Consider the following 23,357-nt stretch of genomic DNA (forward strand, 5'->3'; position numbering starts at 1 on the left):
TTTAACTCAGTAACTTACAAAATCACTCTATATAACCAGCTGGCCACCAATTGCGATCTTTATCGTCTCCAAGGCCTGAAAGGATCATCCGTGATCAGAGTGGTATTCGATTCAGGCCGTGCTTGTCCTCGCATGTTCTGAGGTGATAATCACCATCACGTTGTTGATTCTCAAACCTCTACTGTCAAGATACCAAACGCTGCACTTCGAGCACCCGGCCAGGTAAGTCAGCCTTGCACATTCTGGAGCTCACTCAAATTCTTCCAAAGAAGGCCGAAACCGTAATTGTAACAGATGGGAAGCTCATCGTAACAGTAGCAGCCCATGTCGTGAGCTCCGACAAGATCTTGGCAGTTCTGGCGGAGGCTTTTGTCCCACTCCTTGACTCAACAACAGGTCGTGTCTGTTGAAAACCTCTTTGCGAATCAACCCTTCAGGGTACTCAATACTCTTATTTGGAAGCTCTTGGATGTATCAGCCTTTCATCTCAATCGGGGTGGTACTAATACCGTTTCACGTATACATCCTCCGACCTGGTTAGAATAAACTGGTTTTATATCCTTCACCAGACTTTGACCAGTGATGGATTATCGTCGGAAATGGAAACATTCGGCGACAATCAGCCAAATAATCACCGATTTTAAGATAGGTCGAGAATCGTCGGAATGAACCCAGATCCAACGTTTTTTGATGTATAAGAGGCGACACTGAAGACCGCAAAAGCGAGCGTCCCGGACTCAAGCTGGGTTGTTTCGACGTAATAAGGCGCACCCGCAGGATGATTGATCCCTTGGGTATCGCAAATATGATGTAACATTTAGCCCTTTTTGTTGAATGTACACTATGTGGTGTACATAGGAGGTGAACATTTGTCCACGGAAGACTAGGTCAGATCGCAGGACGCAGCAAGACAAGACTTCTAACATCAATTTCGTCAACGCAGTGTTACAACAGATAGACTCTCTCAAACACTCACCGAACGACCAATAATAAAGTATCGGAGGCAATGCATTTTCGTCTCCCTAGTACTTCGTTTATCAACATCAATTCTGTAGTAATAAAGATAATTGTCCAATTGATGACCGGGGAGGTTGGTGAAGTCGTTGTTCGTGCGTAAAGGCGGCAATTTAAACTATCGAGAACATGTCATTGATGTGAATAAGAGACTATAAACATACTAACGTGCTCTGGGTCTTTATCCTCACCAGTGCCCCACGAGATCGGAATTTGGTGATACAATTGTAAGTCGTTGAAAGGTTGTGTCTTGTCATATAACTACGTTGCGAACATGAGCAGTGATTATCGAAGTATTGGAATTATCATACCCAGTGCGTGCTTTCAACCGGTGACCGCTGTGGGACCTCTGGGTGGCCGGACCTCTGTCGATGCTCACTTATTTGAGAATCAGAGTCGAGCCGTTTCTCCAGACCGTGAATCCTGGGATTATTCATCATCGGAACCAGTGTTTCATCCATCTGGTCAAGCCTTCTATCCATGGGTTCAACGAGATGCGGAAGTGACATGATTTCCACTTGTCTCAGCTGTGGCTGCGCTGCACACCTTGTGTAGATACAGCTGCGCTTTCGCGAGGTCGTCGACAGTGGCCATACAGTAGTCCCGGCGCAGTCTTCTCTCGAATGCTATGGGCATTTTATGTATTGAGTAGCTCAGGCCGCTACAGCGGAACACAGCTTACAGGGGGGGCCAAAAAACTCCTTCACCTTCTCAAGGAGGAAAATTGCGTCTACGATGTCTTGACTGGTTGGTGGATCTGAAGGAGGCAATGGCCGCTTGATTTGAGATAACGACTCTGAGAAGAGTGGTACTTGAATCAACATTGTTAGACTTGACTGGAAGTTAAACGCTAGGAGGTTATATATATACATCGAGTGGTGCCAATCACATGCGTACCTCCTATCCGCAGGAGTAAATGGTCCTGCTTATCAAAGCGCAGCTCAATCATCAAATACTTCAACGGACGAAGAGTCTAGTCATCATCAAACCTGTCAATTGAAATAGGAGCGGACGTGACATGCCGGTACCAATACCCTGCATTAGCTCGAAAAAGGCTCAAGTCATATCATTCCACATAATATTGTAGTATTCAACGTTTCAACTTCCTAATTTCAGAAGATTCAAGAGTACGAGAGAAAGACATGTACGCACCAACTTTTCCTCGTCACTGACTTGCGTCTTCCAGAATCCGGTGCCCACACTTTCCACCTTCACACCTTCCACAGCAGCCGTCGACGGTGAGGCGTGCTTCGCCAAAGACGACGAGGATCAAAAGCCTGCCAGCACAAATGATTCATTGGTGTCAGTGTAGGTGACACAGAGAAATATGCCACAAACTTGTGTTTTCGCATATCTTCTGTATGCAGAGCGTTGATCTTTGGGTAAACGGAGGCGCGCACACTGCACGTCGGGTCGCACCCAAAGGTGACTGTCTCTTCGTCGATTGGAAATTCTGTTACCTACTTATCAGTCGTCCGTTTCATCCGCTGTAGTGTACCAACAGTCTATCTCGCTGTCGTCCATGGTGATGAGCACGTTCAACATACAAGACTGGGGCATTGAACGTAAGTTGTTTGGTTCGAAGCATCCGCCGTCACTGTGTCACACGTGTAAGTCATGTGAGTCGTGTAGTTTGGGTTACCTAGGAGCCTGGAATAGTTGCTGCATTATTGTAAAAGTATGAAGTATACAACAGGTATCGTGATCAACAACTATAAGTGCGGCACCAAACTAATCCACGACACCGCCTGGTATGCGTCAGCAGGAAGATGGCGTAAAGTGGTGAACATGAGTACCAAAATGATAGCACGAGCTACAATGTACAATGGAATTGATACCAATAAAATCGGGAAAGTTATAAATGTCAAGACCATCTTATGTGCTGAATCAAATGTGAAAATCGCAAAAAATAAAAGCCAGGGCGTGCCAGTTATAGCGAGGGCACATATGCGCCATAGGAGCTGTTCTTGATGCGTGACGAAGGTGAAGAACCAAGCCAGACAGTGGATGCCGCCAAATACGGTTGCCATACTCAATGCAGCAAGTTGAATGACCATCGTGTCCAGAGGTTTGAGTTTGATGCTACCATCAAATGTTGGAACTCGGAGCTTTCGAGATGTAGGAATGCCAGAATCGCCCATCAATTCTTTGAATGGGCCGAGGGCAGAAAATATCACCATCGGAGCGGGTCCGTCTCTGTCATGAAGATCACTAAGGCAGACATAATCAGCAGTTGTATAATTGTCGAGGTACACACATACGAAATATCCTTTGGTATCGACTTGGTCGACTTCAAGTACACTGGATGTGGACATTCCACATTGAGAGGCTTGTCCCACCATACAGCATAAGTGAGGAAATTGAGAACCGCAAAAGCGAGCGTCCCAACTTCGAGCTGGGTGGTTTCGAGGCGATAGATGGCACGGGTGATGAGCTGCATGATGAACCAGGCCACTTGAAGCATGACCAATCCTTTTGATATCGCATTCCCTTTGCTCTTGTCGTAGATCTGGCTCGCCGTTAGAATAGGGAGGTCGATACACCTTTCACGCATCAGTATGAGAATGTCATGAGGTCGTAGTGTAAGGTAGGGTTCCCCGTCCAAATAAAGCATGAATCCACCCATGAGCACAAAGAAGCTGTGCGTCTGAGTCCATGTATAAACTAAGGATGAGCGTGAGTCAACGTTTAGGCGAGCACAAATCCGGCTTACCTTCAGATTTCTTTGAGAAATATGCCTTGACGGACCTTTTGACCAACCTCACAAGAACACCAGGGAAACGCCAAGGAAACACCAGCACAGATAATGTACCTTTAACCAGCACCGCGAGGAAGCGAAGGAAGTCATTTTCAGGTGCAAACTCATTTTCTAAGGACGCGTATAGTGTGTTGTGAGACGCAGAGCTTCTAAAAGCACAACTCACCTTCAGGCTTCCAGTCTGGACGAACTTTGGGATACCCCGATTCCTTGAACTCTCTTGTAACAAGGCGAGCGCTGAACCATTGACGCATAGCCCATGTGACAATTAATTCGGGAGCGATTAGTGCCATTATCATCATCCCAAGTCGCCGCAGTAGGATGTCATTAGGGCTGTCCTGGGGACTCGGAATATTAGGGTGGATGGCACTATATATGCATGCAAAAAGAGTGAGAACGGAGCTGGAGACGATGGACCATATGGTTCTGGTCGTGAATGATGGAGCTTTAAAACTGTCGCTAGTGATAGCATTGCCAGTTGTATTAGTTATAGTACCAGGTGCAGCTTGAATCACCCCGACGAGGTAGAGGAAGACACAGAGAAGGAGAAGTAGTAAGCGCATCACAAGTTGGACGTCCGAGTCACTTTGGGGTGCATCATGGTACATATGTATCCTGTTTGCTATTTGTATTTTGCCAGTGGGCGTCATTTCAAGGTAGTACGATGCATGGTGAGGCCCCGGCTTGCCTGATGTTTGCAGCATGGCAAGCGGATACGAAAGTAATGGTTATATGATATACTAGTATATAATTACTTGAAGTAACATCGTGCATTCGAGTACTTTACATATTACATAATTCACTCCGACATGTCAACTTGAAGCGAACCAAACCGCAGCCGGTCCAACAACTGTCTCCAACAATGCAACACACTTTTGATCGAGACTCCTTGCTATGTCACGGTTGTATGGTATGGTCGTTGACGAGCACGTCAATTTTCTGTTCGAATTTCGACGCCTTTGGTTTGCAGCAGCAGTCCTCAGTCCTGACTCGTGGCAGTGACAACGCTCTCTGACTTTTCATTGCAAGCTGGCGGCCGTGTTGAGCTGTGGTGCTTGCCTTGCAACGCTATGTACAACTCCATTGATACTAATGAATTACAAGCAGAACTGGCATGTGTCCACCACCCCCAGCTTGCACTGCTACAGCGTACGCTCCAAAGGCCGCGGTAATGATTCATGTTACTATTACATGCCTTCAACTTGGGAGCCGACTTTTTATCATTCAAATCGCAGGCTTCTAAACGCCATCATAATTCTACTTGGTGAGCTTTCAATGTGCATAGAACGTAGCTATACTTCATGCACTAGGATGAATATTGCGAAAACGCCACCCGTCACCTAGTTTGATCGAATACTTAACCTTGTAGTTTTTCACTTGGATAGTCCTAAATTACGTCCCACTCGAAACGGTTGATATCATAACTCACATATAATTCGCTCACGGTGCAACTCACTTGTTGACTTTCTAGATCAGATCAAACTTCTGGGACCTCATAGGTCGACTAGATACTCAGTTGCTTTGAGACTGTATTTCTTGGACACTTGCAACGGTATTTACAAGCGACGTCTCTCGCAGAGTGAAGGTAAGCATGGTCATCACGAATAACCTATGAAATATCATACTGATTGTGGTTTTTCAAGGGCTGGGCGAACGGTTGTCACTAAAATTGTAGTATATGCCCGATAACCGACCCCCTTTGAGATCACGGGGTATTTTAACTAAATGTCAGTATATAGGCACCCTGAAGTCGATCGCCGCAGTATCGAAGGCTTGCTGGCGCTTCAAGAACGAGTCCCAACTACACGTGTACGTGTAAATATGAGCGTCTGTTCTAATAGGGTTCACAGGTAAGCACCCTTCGCTAACCAAAAGCAGTTGACAGTGATGACCTGGCCTAACGCATGTCCAACTGCAGGATTTCATTTACCTTCTCCTCGGCCAACTACCGTCGAACTGGGTCATTGGTTTAGTGAGCAGAATTTTCAGCCGACCACGACTCTCCTTTTTTAGCGACCCTGCAGTAGTCATTGATGTTCACATGTTCCGTACATCTAACCGTAACCGTCTATGCTTCGTTCGGCATGTAGATTTCCTGGTGCTCGTAACTCACTTATGTCAGACGACTTGAAGAGTTCTCCCCCGAATAGGATATAGGTAACGATAAAATTATTTTGTTACGCGCGTTCCATCACACTACACATGAAAATTCACGCCTTCGTTTATAACGCCAGGATGCTCTTGCCTGAATATCACCGGTTGATATAACATATCTAGCTAGCGAACGAAAAAGTAATGACTTCCCCGATATAATTTTGATTCGGGGCATACTTATGGGTAATGAGTTGAGAAACTGAGTCAAAAACTCCAATGATGATTTCCTTAAGCATTGTCAGTCATCTTCAGAGGCGCTGACGAAGTCATGGTCGTTAGGGCATCAATGCACGATACTGATATAAGCGTTTATGTAGGGTTAGGCAGTGTGAGTTGCTACATAGTACACTCGCTCGTAAAAAGAAGAAAAGTATGAATTGCATTTTGAGCACGGTAACCAAAAACTATAAGTGCGGCACCTCAGTGGTCCACGACACCGCTTCGTATGCGTTATGACCAAGATTGCGTAAAGTAGTGAACATAAGTGCAAAGAGGACGGCACGAGCTATGATGTAGAACATGGCATATAATGAACAGAGCGAGACTTGAACCTCCTTTGATGCGCACAGGAAGAGCAACTAAAGTGACGAAACAAAGCCAGGGTATGCAAGTTATAATGATAGCACTTACGGACCATAGCAGGTGTTCCTCGTATGTGGGAAAGGGAAGGAACAAAGCCATACAATGGATGGCGCCAAATATGGTTGTCATGAGGAATCCAGCAGCTACAAGAATCATCTTGTCCGAAGTTCGTCCGAGTTTGATGCTGCCATCAAATGTTGGAACTCGCAGCTTTCGAGATGTGGGAATGTCAGCCCAGCCTATCAGTTCCATGATTGCGCCGAGGACTGAAGAAAATATCCCAAGGCTATCGGGTTGGTCTCTGTCACTCAGACTAAGACAGACATAATCAGCAGCGGTATAATCATTGAGGCGCATACATACTCAATGTGATCCTCTGGCCTTGAGTTGGTCGACTTCCAGTACACTGGATGTGGACATTCCACATCGAGAGGCTTGTTCCACCACGCAGCATAGGTTAGGAAATTAAGTACCGCAAAAGCGAGTGTCCCCACTTCGAGCTGGGTGATTTCAAGGGGATAGATGACGCGGGTGACGAGCTGCATGATAAACCAGGCCACCTGAAGCATAACCAATCCTTTCGATATCGCAGTGCCTTTGCTCTTATCGTGGATCTGGTCTGCCGTTAGGGTAGGGACGTCGATACACCCTTTCTGTATCAGTTTGAGAATGTGATCAGGCTGTAGTGTAAGGTAGGGTTTCCCGTCCACATAAAGCATGAAACCACCCATCAACACAAAGAAGCTGTGTGCCTGAGTCCACGTATGATCTAAGGATGGACATGAGTCAACGTTTATGTGCGCACGAACCAGGCTTACCTTCCGACTCAGACTCGGATTGCTCTGGCTCGGATTGCTCTGAATTAAACCGCTTTGCAACCCGCCTCATGGGGCTACAAACGCAACAACAAAGACACGCCAACACAGATAATACACCTTTAGCAAGCAGGTGAAAGGGGCGAAACAAGGGCCAGAGGAAGAAAAAAGGCATGAGAAGGAAGCGAAGGAAGCGAAGAAAACGAAGGAAGTCATTTTTAGGTGCAGACACATTTTCTAAGGACGTGTATAGTGAGTTGTAAGACGCAGAGCTTCTAAAAGCACAACTCACCTTGAGACTTCCAGTCCAGAGGAACATTGGGATACTTCGATTTCTCGAACTGTTTCGTGACTTGATTAGCGCTGAACAGCTGGCGCATAGCCCACGTGACCATGAGTTCAGGAGCGATCAATGCCATTATTATGATGCCAAGTCGCCGCATCTGGATACCCGTATAACTATCCTTAGGACTCGGAATGTTAGGGTGAATGGCACTGTATGTGCACGCAAAAATGGTGAGAACGGAGCTGGAGACGATGGTCCATAGGGTTCTAGTCGTCAACGATGGGGTGAGTCGAAAATGGTCGCTGATACTGATATCTGAATCTGCTGTATCCACTGGCAGTGTTGTAGGTGCAGCTTGGATTGCTCCTGAGCCAACGAGGCAGAGGAAGAGGCAGATAAGTAACAAGCGCATCAGTGGACGGGTGTATCGTATGCATCCTGTTCATTTTTTATATTTACTAGCGGGCGTCAATTCAAAGGAGCACGATGTTGATTAGGCCTAGCGCTCTTGTCTGATGTTTGCAACATGGCTTAGGCTAAGCGGATGTAAAGTGAAGCTTTGAAGATCCGTGCAAGTACATAAGCCTTGTTGTACTTGAATTCATGAAATTTTATTCATCTCCGAATGTCGATCGGCTGCGAACCGAACTGCATTTGACGCCTTTGGTTTGCAGCAGCAGTCCTGACTAGCAATGACAGCGTCCCGCCGGGGCCCTTCTGAGTTTTCATTTCAAGCTGGCGGCCATGTTGAGTTGTAGTGCTTGCCCTGTACTGAACGTTACTAATGTCCAACTCTCAATTCGATGTCAAGTACCGACACTGGCGTGTGTCCACCGTCCCTAGCTTGCACTATTGCACCATATCATTACGCAAAGCCTGGTAATGACTTTCAGTCACATCAGTGCATGCCTCCAACTCAGGAACCTATTACGTTTGATTATTCCAATCGCGTCATGCTTCTAGCTGCGGTGAGCCTTTACATACCCTGTATCAAGAGTACAGCCAGACTCTCTTAGCGTAGTGAGGCTTTCAGAGTGCATTCCACTCGAAGCAGTTCGTGTCATAACTCGCATGTAATGCAGTCGCAGTGCAACTGACTTGTCGACTTCCTAGATCAAGTCAGACTGGGATCTTATAGGTCGACTAGATCATCCTCGGTTGCTTCGAGACTGCGGCGCATTCGTTGCACATCTGCAAGGGGATTTGCAAGCGATATCTCTCGCACAGTGAAGGTATGCATGGATGGCTATCTCGAATGTCCGATGAAATACTGTGCTGATTGTGATTTTTCAAGGGTTGGGCGCTCAGACAACGAGAGCCGGCCCAGCCATGCTGCACTCTTACTGCACGGCATCCCATTCTTGTACTAGCTTGCCTTGGCAACCGAGTAGGGCCGTCAGCATGCCCCATCACATGCTTGTATATAATTTCGCTACGTTAAACTCGTCTCATCTTCGAACCAATTGAGCGCCTGAAACGGCCTGATGGGGTACATCTCACACAAGGGCACTGGAGTTCCTGTCAAACGTAATGTCCTGCATAGGGCGATCTCGAGTTCGATAAGACAAAAACTTTTTTTAACAAAAGGTTGGGCGAGCGGTTATCACGGTAAAATTGGAACCAGACAACTGACACCCTTTGAGACATCCAGGGTATTCTACCTAATGAACCGCACCTTGTCAGTGTATTACTCATTGGTACCTCGAGTCGATCACCACAACAGCATCGAAGGCTTGCTGGCGCTTCAAGAACAGGCCCTAACTAAACGTGTACATGCACGTATGAGCGTCTGTTATAATAGCGTCTACGATAAACACCCCTCGCAATCCAAGGGCAGTTGTCAGTGATGGCCCGAGCCTAACACATGTTCAGCTGCAAGATTTCTACCTTCTCTTCAGCCAAATGTTGTCAAACTGGGTCGTTGGTTCAGCGAGCGGAATTTTCAGCTGATAAACAACTCTTCTTTCTTAGCAGTCCCGAACCGCTCATTGGCATGGTGATAGTCTTGCAACTCTTGTGTGCATTTCATGCATATATCAATGACTAACCGTTACAGTAACTGTCTATGCTTTCTTCGGTATGTAGATTTCCTGGTCCTTGTGATTCATCGTGTTGAAGACAGTTCAAGAGTTCTCCCTGAATGAGATGGAAGTCGGCAGATAAGCCATAACAACGCGTGCAAGTACAACATCGAAATATTTGCGCTATGTACTTAGTTGAATAATCAGCTCCTCGGCGATGTCTGAGTCTGTGCCGCTCCAGCGATGTGTGCAGGATATTCCAGTGGGGACCATAAGCCAGGGCATGCAAGTTATGGCGACAGTACTCATGCGCCATAGCACCTGTTCCTGGTATGTGGGAAGCAAAAAATCAAGCAATACAATGGAGCAAGCTGAAGGAGCGTTAGGTCCTAACCTTCCATATCAATGCTGCCATCAAAGTATTTCGTGGGCGATACTGAACGCCAGTTGTGGTGGCTATCCTGAAGACGCGCCATTGGGAGATGGGTCACCGGTAAGCTTATGGCGTTGCGCGAGGAAATAGAAACCGAGATAGGCGGACGATGTGCAAGGAAGAGACCACGCAGATATGATGAGCTCCTCGTGTGCTCACACGGATATGTACCCTGTATCAACTTGTAAAAATAAAATCAATTCAAAACACCAACTATGCACTCCCATTATCCGCATATCCGACCCCCCAGCTCAAAAAAGAATAAGTCGTGTACTCACCATCTTGTCCCTCTCGCTCACTCACGTCCTCCAGATTCCAGCCTGCACTCCATCTACGCCGTCGACGACGAGGATCGAAAACCTGTCAGCGCAAGTCAATTGTATTTAAAGGTAACACCAGGATGCCCTTACCTGGATATCATTGGTTGTCGAGAAATGGTCAAGATTGTTGAAGACAATGACCTTGTGACGTTGGTTATCGTAGGTGACGATGTCAAGATTCAAAGGTCCGAAGGCGGGTTCAAAGCGAGCTGCGAATTTTCACCAATCGACTTCAAATTGTAGGGAACAGTTTCAATACCTCGACGGTAAACTCACGTTGTCAATGGCTAGTCGTAATGATAGATGCTGGTCCTGCAGTTGCAGGCTTGTTACTGTATACTGCAAAATCAAATACAGTTTGGTTTTGAGCTCACAATACAAAGCGCTAGAGACGATAGAAGCCGGCAGCTGTGAAACTGAGCCGATCTGGTTTGACCAAGTTTGACTGAGCTGACACGTGATAGAAACGAAATGAAAGTGAAGGTGAGCGTGAATGTGTTTGCGGCTACTTGGTCACGGGCTTTGCTGGCCTTCAGGAAGATGAATAGTGGAGACGAACTTCGGTCGTGTGAGTCGCTTAGGAAGAGCGTGTGGAGTGGTGGGATGGACACGGGTATTGAAGAAGAGACTGATGTTGTCTCGAGTTCGGGTTTAGAATATGAATGAAATCTCGGGGCGAGGACGCAAGACCGGTCTCTTCAGCATGCTCACCAACATGATCTCCATCTTCGCATTCACACTCATCCTCCCTAAATGGACCCACGCTTCAAAGCCGTTTCGTCTATTCCACATCCGCTTCATCCGAATCTATAAACCCCGCGTGTTCTCTTCATCCTCGATAAGTGGTGTCAGCAGGACTTTAAAAGGCGATTCGAATGAGAAGGGCTTCGCAGGTGATATGGGACGACAGAGGGTTGGGGGCTTTTATAGGATGCACGCATCCTTACTTGGTTAACGACATGTTTATTTCCCCGAATTTGGTCGACAATACACTGCACTCGATGACAATATAGACGACAGATTTCAGTAGGGAGGGTAACTTCTTGTCGCTCGTTCTCAGGGGGGTAGATGTTGTAGATGGTGCGAGAGATAACCATCTGAGCCCTTCTACCTGTGCGGGGGAAGGGTCGTGTGTAGTGGGTGCTGATTCATAGCACTTTTCGATGGCCTTTGAGGTGGCGGTTAGTTGGAAGACGCGTCACGGAGAGATGAATGGCAAGGAGAAAGTTAGGGAACACAACCAACACACCAGGAAGTGACAAAGGGACACATGTATACGCACTGTATTGACATGTAATCCAAGGAGCGGACGTTATATGCAATAACTTCCCGTGCTTTCACAAACATGTACCCCGCATTAGCTCGCAAAAGGCTCATTCTACATATCCGACTTCCTAATTCCAGAAGATTCAACAGTACGAGACAGAAGGACATGTACTCACCAGCTTCTCCTCGCCACTGACTCGCATCCCCCAGAATACGACCCCTACATTTTCCTCCTTCACTCCTTCCGCAGCGGCCGTCGACGGTGAGGCCTACTTCGCCAAAGACGACCAGGATCGCAAGCTTGCTAACGTAGATCGATTATATCTAAAGGTGTCAGTCTATGTGAATTTTTATAAGCCACGCACATTCCTTTTCAAAGTCGAAGCATACAAAGTTGATCTCTGTGCAATAGAGGTGCACGCAGCACGTCGGGTCGTATCCAAAGGTAGTTTAACTAACTGTCTCCTCCGAGTCATCGATTGAAAATCCTGCTACCTGCTCATCAGCCACAGCATACCAAATAGTCCAATTTTGTTGCCGTCCATGGAAGTGAGCACTAAACAAGTTGAAATGTGCAAGACTTGAGTAAAATTTACGGTTCGGTTCGATGTTAATCTTAAGGTCATGTGATCGTGTCGGGGTCGAATGACACTGTACTACTTACTACTACTATGGGTGTAGATTGAGTGGTAAAACTTGTTATACTGGGTCAGACGCGGCATGACAAGACTTCTAACGGCAATGTCGTCAACGCAGTGTGACAAAAGATAGAACATCTAAAACGCTCACCGAACGACCAATAATAAAGTATCGGAGGCAATGCATTTTCGTCTCCCTGGTACTTTGGTCATCAACGTCAATTTGGTAGTAATAAAGATAATCATCCAATTGATAATCGGTGAGGTTGGTGAAGTCGTTGTTCGTGCGTAAAGGCGGCAATTCGAACTATCAAGAACGTGTCATTAATGTAAACAAGAGACGGTAAACATACCAACGTGCTCCGGGTCTTCAAGTTCATCCTCACGGTCCCATGAGATCGGAATCTGGTCGTACAATTGTAAGTCATTGAAAGGATGGTTCTTGTCATATTTGAACATGAGCGATTGTTATCAAAGTATCGAGATTATCATACCCAGTGCGTACTTTCAACCGTTGACCGCTCAGGATGGCTGGACCTCTGTCGATGCTCACTTGCTTGGGAATCAGAGTCGATCCGTTGCTCTAGACCGTGAATCCTGGAATTATCCATCACCTGAACCAGTGTTTTATTCATCTGGTCGAGCCTTCTATGGATGGGTTCGACGGCATCCGAGATGACATGAGACTCTACATTTCCACCTGTCCCAGCCATGGCTGCGCTGCACAACTTGTGTAGATACAACTGCGCTTTCGCGAGGTCGTCAACAGTGGCCATACGGTAGTCCAGGCACAGTTTTTGTGGAGGAACGATACACGCGGGAGGTTTTACGACACGCTAGAACAAAGGTACGAGTCTCAGTATTCGTTTCGAATCTCTATTAACAATTGTTTGTGTTGAGAGCCGATGTGTCCGAGGGAAGTAAGGCCGAGAGAGAGAGAGCTGAGAAAGGAAAGGACGATACGGCCGAAGAATAGAGCACATCGAGTGCGAGCGTCTCCAAACGGAGAACGTCGACGACGTGTCAACGTCGGCAATCTTTTCGTTCTTTAAGTATATATTTTTCATCAAAGCTATTGCTGGCAGACTCACCGTATAAGAGGACGCTGTTTTCGTCGAAACGTCTCAGATTCGAAACGAATACTGAGACGTAAGTACAAGTCCCACTGTAACGTTCGAGCGCAAGCGCTGACGTACATCTAGTCGTACCTTTGTTCTAGGTACAAACAATTGTTAATAGAGATTCGAAACGAATACTGAGACTCGTACCTTTGTTCTAGCGTGTCATAAAACCTCCCGCGTGTATCGTTCCTCCACAGGTTATGAGCCCTGTCTCCTCCATGGACTTGTCGACTCCCAGCACCAATTCAAACCTTTTTAACATCCCGAAGCTCGCCGAAGATGGCTCGAACTGGATAACCTACAAGGAAAGGACGTTAACGGCTATAGGTGCACGAGGACTTACGAGATATACCGATGGACGAGCTAAAGAGCCTACGCCTTTCGTAAAGAGCTCTACGGGGGCCGTTACGAAGCCGGATGGTACAACACCTACGCAGAAAGAAATCGATGAGCTCGACGCAAAGACCGATGAGTATCAACAAAAGAACTCACTCGTAAAACAGCAAATATTTTGCACGATCACAGATCGGCTGCTGTTACGTGTCCAAAAGTTAGCATCCGCGTCCGAAATCTGGAAGGAAATATGCCACATACATGAAGGCAAAACCGAACTCGTCCAGATAGATCTGAGACGGAGGCTCCAGGAGACGAGGTGCGAAGAAGGTGGTGACGTCAAGGCTCATTTTTCAGAGCTTTTGCGCCTGAGGGAGTCGTTAGCTGGAATGGGGGTAGCCGTCATTGATACGGACTTTCATGCCATCATCCTAGGGTCCTTACCTGAATCCTACCGGCCGCTACTGTCGTCGATGAACGCAGCGGCCAAGATAACGAAAACTCCCCTCTCGCCCTACGAACTCATCACCATCATCACAGAGGAATACGAGCACCGGTTACTCACCGAACGACGTCCCAACAAACGCGGGACCAACAGTGCGCTCTCCGCGAGAACAAATGCAGGGAGGAGCACGAGCTCGCAGAGCTCGGCTCCAAAATCCAACCCCGACGCAGTCTGTACGAACTGCGATCGTAAGGGCCACTGGAAGAGTGACTGTTGGCGAAAAGGTGGAGGAAAAGAAGGTCAGGGGCCGAATCAACGGCAGAGACAAGGAGGACGCACCCAAAAACAAAGTGCCAATGTAGCCAAAGAGCCGGAGCCAAAGGACAACTACGCTTTCGCTACGTCAGACCTCGCAGTCATAGCAAAATCGATGGACGTACCTCCAGAGCGCCGAGGAGCAATAGTAGACTCCGGCGCGACCTCTCATTTCTGCCCGGATAGGGCAAAATTTGTATCCTTCGTCGAGATCGCCCCGCAGAAGATATACACTGCGAATGGAGCTACTGTCAATGCGACAGGACGAGGAGACGTGAGGATGGACTTACCGTTGGGCTCGAAACGAACGACCGTGACGCTAAAAGACGTCCTATATGCCCCCTCCATGGCATTTACCCTTATCTCCACCAATAAGATCGCCTCCGCCGGTTTGGCCGTGCTGTTCGAAGGAGGAATGTGCAGGATACTGTCTGCTCCCCCCGAACGAAGGACGATCGCAGAAATACCCCAAGTCCAGGGACTTTACGCTGTAACGTCCGACCGTAAGCATCGTGCCAACGTCGCCAGGACAAAGCTTACCATCAATGATGTCCATCGTGCCCTAGGGCACGTATCACATGCGGCCCTTCTTGACGCAGTCAAGAAGGGCCTAATCCTGGGCATAGACATAGATCCGGCGCCCGCCATCCAGTTCTGTGAAGTCTGCGTGAAAGCTAAGTCAGCTCAGCAGTCCTTCCCAAGAGAAACGAAGATGCGCGCACTTACATACGGAGAACTAGTCCATACGGACCTCTGGGGACCGGCGCAGACGACGAGTTTGGGAGGCTGTAAATATTATGTCAGTTTCACGGACGACTTTAGCCGGCAGACGCGACTCGAGTTCCTCAAACAAAAGAGTGACGCACTTACCGCGTTCAAGTCCTATGAGGCATGGGTGGCCCGTCAATCACCAGGTGTGCGCGTGCGCAAAATCCGTTCGGACAGAGGAGGAGAGTATCTGAGCGCCGAGTTCGATCAATACTTGCGTCAGCAAGGTATAGAGCGGCAGCTAACAGTGCACGACTCACCCCAACAGAATGGTGTCGCCGAACGACTCAACCGGACACTCGTCGAGCATGCGAGAGCAATGCTCCTAGGCAGAGATATGCCAAAGTACCTGTGGGCCGAGGCCGTTAGTTACGCCACTTGGCTCAAGAATCGCCTACCTTCAAGGGCGATCCCAGGCAGCACGCCCTACGAGTTGGTGCGCAAGTCCAAGCCGGACTTGTCGCAGGCCCATGAATTTGGGGCCAGGGTCTTCGTCCATATGCTGGAGGCTGGTAAGCTGGAGGCGAGGGCGGAGGAGGCAGTTTTTGTGGGGGTAGACGCTGAAAGTAAAGGATACCGGGTGTATTGGCCCGGCAGACGGCGTGTCTCGGTGGAGAGGAATGTGACCTTCACGCCGATCCTGGCAGCCGATGGTATGCCGGACGAGGGGGAGTCTGCTGTAGTCAACGAACATAACAGCGGCAACGGTAATAATAACTCACCTAGTAGCGTCCAGCCCATCACCATGCCACAGCAACCTCAACCTTCTACTCCTAAGCAACCCCAACCATCTACTCCTCAGCAACCTCAACCTTCTACTGCCCAGCAACCTCAACCATCTACTCCTGAAGCGAGGTCGACGAGGGTAAGACCACCCCCAGGGTACTATGCGGCGCTGAATGAGGGCCAAACGGCAGCCCTAACCATGGAAAGCCTGTTGGAAGCGTCAGAACTCGACCTCTTGGATGAAGAGGCGCATATTCACCTAGCATTGGCCGCCGTCCAACCAGAACCGACCCTCCAACAAGCCTTGAAGGGCCCAGACGCTGCAGAGTGGCAAGAAGCCATCAATTACGAAGTCAGTCAACTCGAGAAGCTAGGTACGTGGGAAATCGTAGACGCACCTCGAGGCGTAAACCTTATCCCATGCCATTACGTCCTGGCCACAAAGCGCGGGCCGGACGGCGAGAAGCTGAAGCTTCGCGCGCGCCTAGTTGCAAATGGGCAGCGCCAGAAGTACGGGGTCGATTTCTTCGAAACCTTCGCCCCCACGGCCAATATGAGCACAATACGTGCAGTCCTAACGATGGCTGCTCAGCACGACTGGGAAATACACCAAGTCGATATTAAAAGTGCGTACCTATATGCGAGTCTGCAGGAGGACATATATATGCGAGCGCCCCCTGGATACTTGAAGGATGGTCAGGAAGGGAAGGTACTGAAGCTGAAAAGAAGCTTACCTGGACTCAAACAAGCAGGATATGAGTGGGCGCAGGAGCTAGCTGGAGCCTTCAATGAAATGGGCTTCAGCAGGTCAAAAGTAGATCAAGCCGTTTTCTACAAACGCACCTCGCGCGAACACGTCGTCATCACCGTCTCTGTCGACGACATGGCCGTCACTGCCAACCATATATCCCATATCCATCGGTTTAAGTCCGAGCTGCGCGCGCACTTCGAGATTAGCGACCTAGGGGAGTTGAGCTGGTTATTGGGGCTGAAGGTGACGAGGGACCGCGTAGCACGCACCTTGACACTTTCACAGAAGGCATACGTCGAGACGATCCTCGAAAGGTTCCACCTGGAGGACGCGAAGGTCCTGCACACGCCCATGGAACCAGGTACTGTCCTTTCCATAGATCAGTCCCCTGCAACACACGCCGAACTCCAAGCTATGCGAGACATACCATATCAACGCGCGATCGGTTCGTTAATGTACGCAGCTACGAGTACCCGGCCAGATATCGCTTTTGCGGTGGCAACACTGTCGCAATTTATGAGGAATCCGGGGAGACCCCATTGGGAGGCCACCAAACGCGCCCTGCGGTACCTGAAAGGCACCGCAGACTATGAGCTGACGTTGGGATCCAGCGAGGGAGGAATTGAGGCGTTTGTCGATGCCGATTGGGCATCGCAGCCACATAGGCACTCCATGAGCGGGTACATCGTACTGCTCCATGGAGGCCCCGTTTCGTGGAGCGCGCGCAAACAGCCTATCATAGCCCTGTCAACAGCTGAAGCTGAGTACATAGCGTTGACCAGCGTGGCAAGGGAAGTACTTTACCTGCAACTCCTCATCCGCGAGCTCTACGACGTCCAAGACCTCCCCACACCCATCTTCTGCGACAACCAAGCTGCTATAGCGTTAGTCTCGACGGGAAAATTCCAATCGCGCACCAAGCACATAGACCTGCGATACCACTTCGTACGCGGCCACGTGAAGGACGGTACCTTCAAGATAATCTACTGCCCCAGTGACGACAATGTCGCGGACGCGTTCACGAAGCCATTGGCACGTCCCCGACTCCAGAGGTTGAGGACATTGATGCGTTTGGATAACGCTCGAGGGGGAGTGTTGAGAGCCGATGTGTCCGAGGGAAGTAAGGCCGAGAGAGAGAGAGCCGAGAAAGGAAAGGACGATACGGCCGAAGAATAGAGCACATCGAGTGCGAGCGTCTCCAAACGGAGAACGTCGACGACGTGTCAACGTCGGCAATCTTTTCGTTCTTTAAGTATATATTTTTCATCAAAGCTATTGCTGGCAGACTCACCGTATAAGAGGACGCTGTTTTCGTCGAAACGTCTCAGATTCGAAACGAATACTGAGACGTAAGTACAAGTCCCACTGTAACGTTCGAGCGCAAGCGCTGACGTACATCTAGTCGTACCTTTGTTCTAGGTACAAACAATTGTTAATAGAGATTCGAAACGAATACTGAGACTCGTACCTTTGTTCTAGCGTGTCATAAAACCTCCCGCGTGTATCGTTCCTCCACAGTTTGTACCTAGAACAAAGGTACGACTAGATGTACGTCAGCGCTTGCGCTCGAACGTTACAGTGGGACTTGTACTTACGTCTCAGTATTCGTTTCGAATCTGAGACGTTTCGACGAAAACAGCGTCCTCTTATACGGTGAGTCTGCCAGCAATAGCTTTGATGAAAAATATATACTTAAAGAACGAAAAGATTGCCGACGTTGACACGTCGTCGACGTTCTCCGTTTGGAGACGCTCGCACTCGATGTGCTCTATTCTTCGGCCGTATCGTCCTTTCCTTTCTCGGCTCTCTCTCTCTCGGCCTTACTTCCCTCGGACACATCGGCTCTCAACACTCCCCCTCGAGCGTTATCCAAACGCATCAATGTCCTCAACCTCTGGAGTCGGGGACGTGCCAATGGCTTCGTGAACGCGTCCGCGACGTTGTCGTCACTGGGGCAGTAGATTATCTTGAAGGTACCGTCCTTCACATGGCCGCGTACGAAGTGGTATCGCAGGTCTATGTGCTTGGTGCGCGATTGGAATTTTCCCGTCGAGACTAACGCTATAGCAGCTTGGTTGTCGCAGAAGACGGGTGTGGGGAGGTCTTGGACGTCGTAGAGCTCGCGGATGAGGAGTTGCAGGTAAAGTACTTCCCTTGCCACGCTGGTCAACGCTATGTACTCAGCTTCAGCCGTTGACAGGGCTATGATAGGCTGTTTGCGCGTGCTCCACGAAATGGGGCCTCCATGGAGCAGTACGATGTACCCGCTCATGGAGTGCCTATGTGGCTGCGATGCCCAATCGGCATCGACAAACGCCTCAATTCCTCCCTCGCTGGATCCCAATGTCAGCTCATAGTCTGCGGTGCCTTTCAGGTACCGCAGGGCGTGTTTGGTGGCCTCCCAATGGGGTCTCCCCGGATTCCTCATAAATTGCGACAGTGTTGCCACCGCAAAAGCGATATCCGGCCGGGTACTCGTAGCTGCGTACATTAATGAACCGATCGCGCGTTGATATGGTACGTCTCGCATAGCTTGGAGTTCGGCGTGTGTTGCAGGGGACTGATCTATGGAAAGGACAGTACCTGGTTCCATGGGCGTGTGCAGGACCTTCGCGTCCTCCAGGTGGAACCTTTCGAGGATCGTCTCGACGTATGCCTTCTGTGAAAGTGTCAAGGTGCGTGCTACGCGGTCCCTCGTCACCTTCAGCCCCAATAACCAGCTCAACTCCCCTAGGTCGCTAATCTCGAAGTGCGCGCGCAGCTCGGACTTAAACCGATGGATATGGGATATATGGTTGGCAGTGACGGCCATGTCGTCGACAGAGACGGTGATGACGACGTGTTCGCGCGAGGTGCGTTTGTAGAAAACGGCTTGATCTACTTTTGACCTGCTGAAGCCCATTTCATTGAAGGCTCCAGCTAGCTCCTGCGCCCACTCATATCCTGCTTGTTTGAGTCCAGGTAAGCTTCTTTTCAGCTTCAGTACCTTCCCTTCCTGACCATCCTTCAAGTATCCAGGGGGCGCTCGCATATATATGTCCTCCTGCAGACTCGCATATAGGTACGCACTTTTAATATCGACTTGGTGTATTTCCCAGTCGCGCTGAGCAGCCATCGTTAGGACTGCACGTATCGTGCTCATATTGGCCGTGGGGGCGAAGGTTTTGAAGAAATCGACCCTGTACTTCTGGCGCTGCCCATTTGCAACTAGGCACGTGCGAAGCTTCAGCTTCTCGCCGTCCGGCCCGCGCTTTGTGGCCAGGACGTAATGGCATGGGATAAGGTTTACGCCTCGAGGTGCGTCTACGATTTCCCACGTACCTAGCTTCTCGAGTTGACTGACTTCGTAATTGATGGCTTCTTGCCACTCTGCAGCGTCTGGGCCCTTCAAGGCTTGTTGGAGGGTCGGTTCTGGTTGGACGGCGGCCAATGCTAGGTGAATATGCGCCTCTTCATCCAAGAGGTCGAGTTCTGACGCTTCCAACAGGCTTTCCATGGTTAGGGCTGCCGTTTGGCCCTCATTCAGCGCCGCATAGTACCCTGGGGGTGGTCTTACCCTCGTCGACCTCGCTTCAGGAGTAGATGGTTGAGGTTGCTGGGCGGTAGACGGTTGAGGTTGCTGAGGAGTAGATGGTTGAGGTTGCTTAGGAGTAGAAGGTTGAGGTTGCTGAGGAGTAGATGGTTGGGGTTGCTTAGGAGTAGAAGGTTGAGGTTGCTGTGGCATGGTGATGGGCTGGACGCTACTAGGTGAGTTATTATTACCGTTGCCGCTGTTATGTTCGTTGACTACAGCAGACTCCCCCTTGTCCGGCATACCATCGGCTGCCAGGATCGGCGTGAAGGTCACATTCCTCTCCACCGAGACACACCATCTGCCGGGCCAATACACCCGGTATCCTTTACTTTCAGCGTCTACCCCCACAAAAACTGCCTCCTCCGCCCTCGCCTCCAGCTTACCAGCCTCCAGCATATGGACGAAGACCCTGGCCCCAAATTCATGGGCCTGCGACAAGTCCGGCTTGGACTTGCGCACCAACTCGTAGGGCGTGCTGCCTGGGATCGCCCTTGAAGGTAGGCGATTCTTGAGCCAAGTGGCGTAACTAACGGCCTCGGCCCACAGGTACTTTGGCATATCTCTGCCTATGAGCATTGCTCTCGCATGCTCGACGAGTGTCCGGTTGAGTCGTTCGGCGACACCATTCTGTTGGGGTGAGTCGTGCACTGTTAGCTGCCGCTCTATACCTTGCTGACGCAAGTATTGATCGAACTCGGCGCTCAGATACTCTCCTCCTCTGTCCGAACGGATTTTGCGCACGCGCACACCTGGTGATTGACGGGCCACCCATGCCTCATAGGACTTGAACGCGGTAAGTGCGTCACTCTTTTGTTTGAGGAACTCGAGTCGCGTCTGCCGGCTAAAGTCGTCCATGAAACTGACATAATATTTACAGCCTCCCAAACTTGTCGTCTGCGCCGGTCCCCAGAGGTCCGTATGGACTAGTTCTCCGTATGTAAGTGCGCGCATCTTCGTTTCTCTTGGGAAGGACTGCTGAGCTGACTTAGCTTTCACGCAGACTTCACAGAACTGGATGGCGGGCGCCGGATCTATGTCTATGCCCAGGATTAGGCCCTTCTTGACTGCGTCAAGAAGGGCCGCATGTGATACGTGCCCTAGGGCACGATGGACATCATTGATGGTAAGCTTTGTCCTGGCGACGTTGGCACGATGCTTACGGTCGGACGTTACAGCGTAAAGTCCCTGGACTTGGGGTATTTCTGCGATCGTCCTTCGTTCGGGGGGAGCAGACAGTATCCTGCACATTCCTCCTTCGAACAGCACAGCCAAACCGGCGGAGGCGATCTTATTGGTGGAGATAAGGGTAAATGCCATGGAGGGGGCATATAGGACGTCTTTTAGCGTCACGGTCGTTCGTTTCGAGCCCAATGGTAAGTCCATCCTCACGTCTCCTCGTCCTGTCGCATTGACAGTAGCTCCATTCGCAGTGTATATCTTCTGCGGGGCGATCTCGACGAAGGATACAAATTTTGCCCTATCCGGGCAGAAATGAGAGGTCGCGCCGGAGTCTACTATTGCTCCTCGGCGCTCTGGAGGTACGTCCATTGATTTTGCTATGACTGCGAGGTCTGACATAGCGAAAGCGTAGTTGTCCTTTGGCTCCGGCTCTTTGGCTACATTGGCACTTTGTTTTTGGGTGCGTCCTCCTTGTCTCTGCCGTTGATTCGGCCCCTGACCTTCTTTTCCTTCACCTTTTCGCCAACAGTCACTCTTCCAGTGGCCCTTACGATCGCAGTTCGTACAGACTGCGTCGGGGTTGGATTTTGGAGCCGAGCTCTGCGAGCTCATGCTCCTCCCTGCATTTGTTCTCGCGGAGAGCGCACTGTTGGTCCTGCGTTTGTTGGGACGTTGTTCGGTGAGTAACCGGTGCTCGTATTCCTCTGTGATGATGGTGATGAGTTCGTAGGGCGAGAGGGGAGTTTTCGTTATCTTGGCCGCTGCGTTCATCGACGACAGTAGCGGCCGGTAGGATTCAGGTAAGGACCCTAGGATGATGGCATGAAAGTCCGTATCAACGACGGCTACCCCCATTCCAGCTAACGACTCCCTCAGGCGCAAAAGCTCTGAAAAATGAGCCTTGACGTCACCACCTTCTTCGCACCTCGTCTCCTGGAGCCTCCGTCTCAGATCTATCTGGACGAGTTCGGTTTTGCCTTCATGTATGTGGCATATTTCCTTCCAGATTTCGGACGCGGATCCTAACTTTTGGACGCGTAACAGCAGCCGATCTGTGATCGTGCAAAATATTTGCTGTTTTACAAGTGAGTTCTTTTGTTGATACTCATCGGTCTTTGCCATCAGGAAAACATCGAGTTCCTTTTTGTCCCTTAACTTCCTTAAAAAATTGATCAAGGAGAATAAGGAGAATAAGGACTATTAAGGAGTGATTTCGTACTTAATTATACTTATTCTAAGGCACATGGTGGCTGCAAGTCAGCCTAAGGAGAATTAAGGAGAATTAAGGAGATTACTTGTGTGCCTGAACTTTCTTGAACACACCACTTTCTAGTATTTTGCTTATAACTCACTAGGATGTTAACCAAAAAACGTCATGAGACTATGGATAGACTACCCTTGACAAGGGTTACAACTTTGATTTTCTTCGAAAAAGTTCACATGGTCTACCATCGTCACTTATCAAAATCCTAATGGTAGACTTGTATTTTATTCTAAGTCCAATGGATATGGTATATATATCAATTGCTGCCTGCATATGTACAAGGTATTGTAGTCTACTGGTAAAGCTGCTTGACAGTCTGAGAATTGATCATGTGATCTCAGCTGGGTCAGCTGCATTGTTGAGAGTTCAAACCAGCTCTGTGGTAGAAAATAAAGTGCTCTTTTTGACATCACTTTGACTGCCTTAATTTCCTTATTCTAAGGAAGTTTCCTTAATTTAAGGAGAGGGACCTACTTATTCTCCTTATTTTAAGTGTGAAAAAACAGCCTTAATATTCCTTATTATGTGAATTAAGGCATATAAGGACAAATAAGGAGCAAATAAGGAACTCGACGTTTTCCTGATGGCGTCGAG

At 49.1% G+C, this 23,357-nt stretch overlaps 5 protein-coding genes across 5 annotated transcripts; all 5 read right to left on the reverse strand.

Moving 5' to 3' along the window:
- Positions 1–756: 756 nt before the first annotated feature.
- Positions 757–1,823, reverse strand: F5891DRAFT_589921 (uncharacterized protein). The gene is made up of 5 exons (XM_041372387.1): positions 1,697–1,823; positions 1,326–1,640; positions 1,183–1,275; positions 977–1,132; positions 757–919 (listed from the first exon to the last, which is right to left on the reverse strand). Exons 2-5 carry the CDS (start codon positions 1,521–1,523, stop codon positions 884–886), a joined length of 483 nt encoding a protein of 160 aa, XP_041222188.1. The 5' UTR covers positions 1,524–1,640; positions 1,697–1,823; the 3' UTR covers positions 757–883.
- Positions 1,824–2,624: 801 nt separating this feature from the next.
- F5891DRAFT_1280624 (uncharacterized protein) lies at positions 2,625–4,494 on the reverse strand. Its single transcript, XM_041370429.1, has 4 exons — positions 3,939–4,494; positions 3,728–3,883; positions 3,276–3,678; positions 2,625–3,225 (listed from the first exon to the last, which is right to left on the reverse strand). Exons 1-4 carry the CDS (start codon positions 4,474–4,476, stop codon positions 2,727–2,729), a joined length of 1,596 nt encoding a protein of 531 aa, XP_041222189.1. The 5' UTR covers positions 4,477–4,494; the 3' UTR covers positions 2,625–2,726.
- Positions 4,495–6,201: 1,707 nt separating this feature from the next.
- On the reverse strand, positions 6,202–8,021 carry F5891DRAFT_1175175 (uncharacterized protein; the record flags this gene model as incomplete). Its single annotated transcript, XM_041365701.1, has 5 exons — positions 6,202–6,504; positions 6,557–6,821; positions 6,872–7,277; positions 7,327–7,560; positions 7,616–8,021. 5 exons carry the CDS (start codon positions 8,019–8,021, stop codon positions 6,331–6,333), a joined length of 1,485 nt encoding a protein of 494 aa, XP_041222190.1. The 3' UTR covers positions 6,202–6,330.
- Positions 8,022–11,310: 3,289 nt separating this feature from the next.
- Positions 11,311–12,235, reverse strand: F5891DRAFT_1053611 (uncharacterized protein). Its single transcript, XM_041362580.1, has 3 exons — positions 12,015–12,235; positions 11,666–11,953; positions 11,311–11,551 (listed from the first exon to the last, which is right to left on the reverse strand). The coding sequence occupies exons 2-3, from the start codon at positions 11,815–11,817 to the stop codon at positions 11,491–11,493; spliced, it is 213 nt and encodes a 70-aa protein (XP_041222191.1). The 5' UTR covers positions 11,818–11,953; positions 12,015–12,235; the 3' UTR covers positions 11,311–11,490.
- A 113-nt stretch (positions 12,236–12,348) lies between these two features.
- On the reverse strand, positions 12,349–13,000 carry F5891DRAFT_1246710 (uncharacterized protein; the record flags this gene model as incomplete). Its single annotated transcript, XM_041369821.1, has 4 exons — positions 12,349–12,381; positions 12,439–12,594; positions 12,645–12,728; positions 12,782–13,000. 4 exons carry the CDS (start codon positions 12,998–13,000, stop codon positions 12,349–12,351), a joined length of 492 nt encoding a protein of 163 aa, XP_041222192.1.
- Positions 13,001–23,357: the final 10,357 nt, after the last annotated feature.

This window comes from Suillus fuscotomentosus, assembly GCF_016647785.1.
Source record: "Suillus fuscotomentosus strain FC203 chromosome Unknown F5891scaffold_54, whole genome shotgun sequence".
NCBI lineage: Eukaryota > Fungi > Basidiomycota > Agaricomycetes > Boletales > Suillaceae > Suillus > Suillus fuscotomentosus.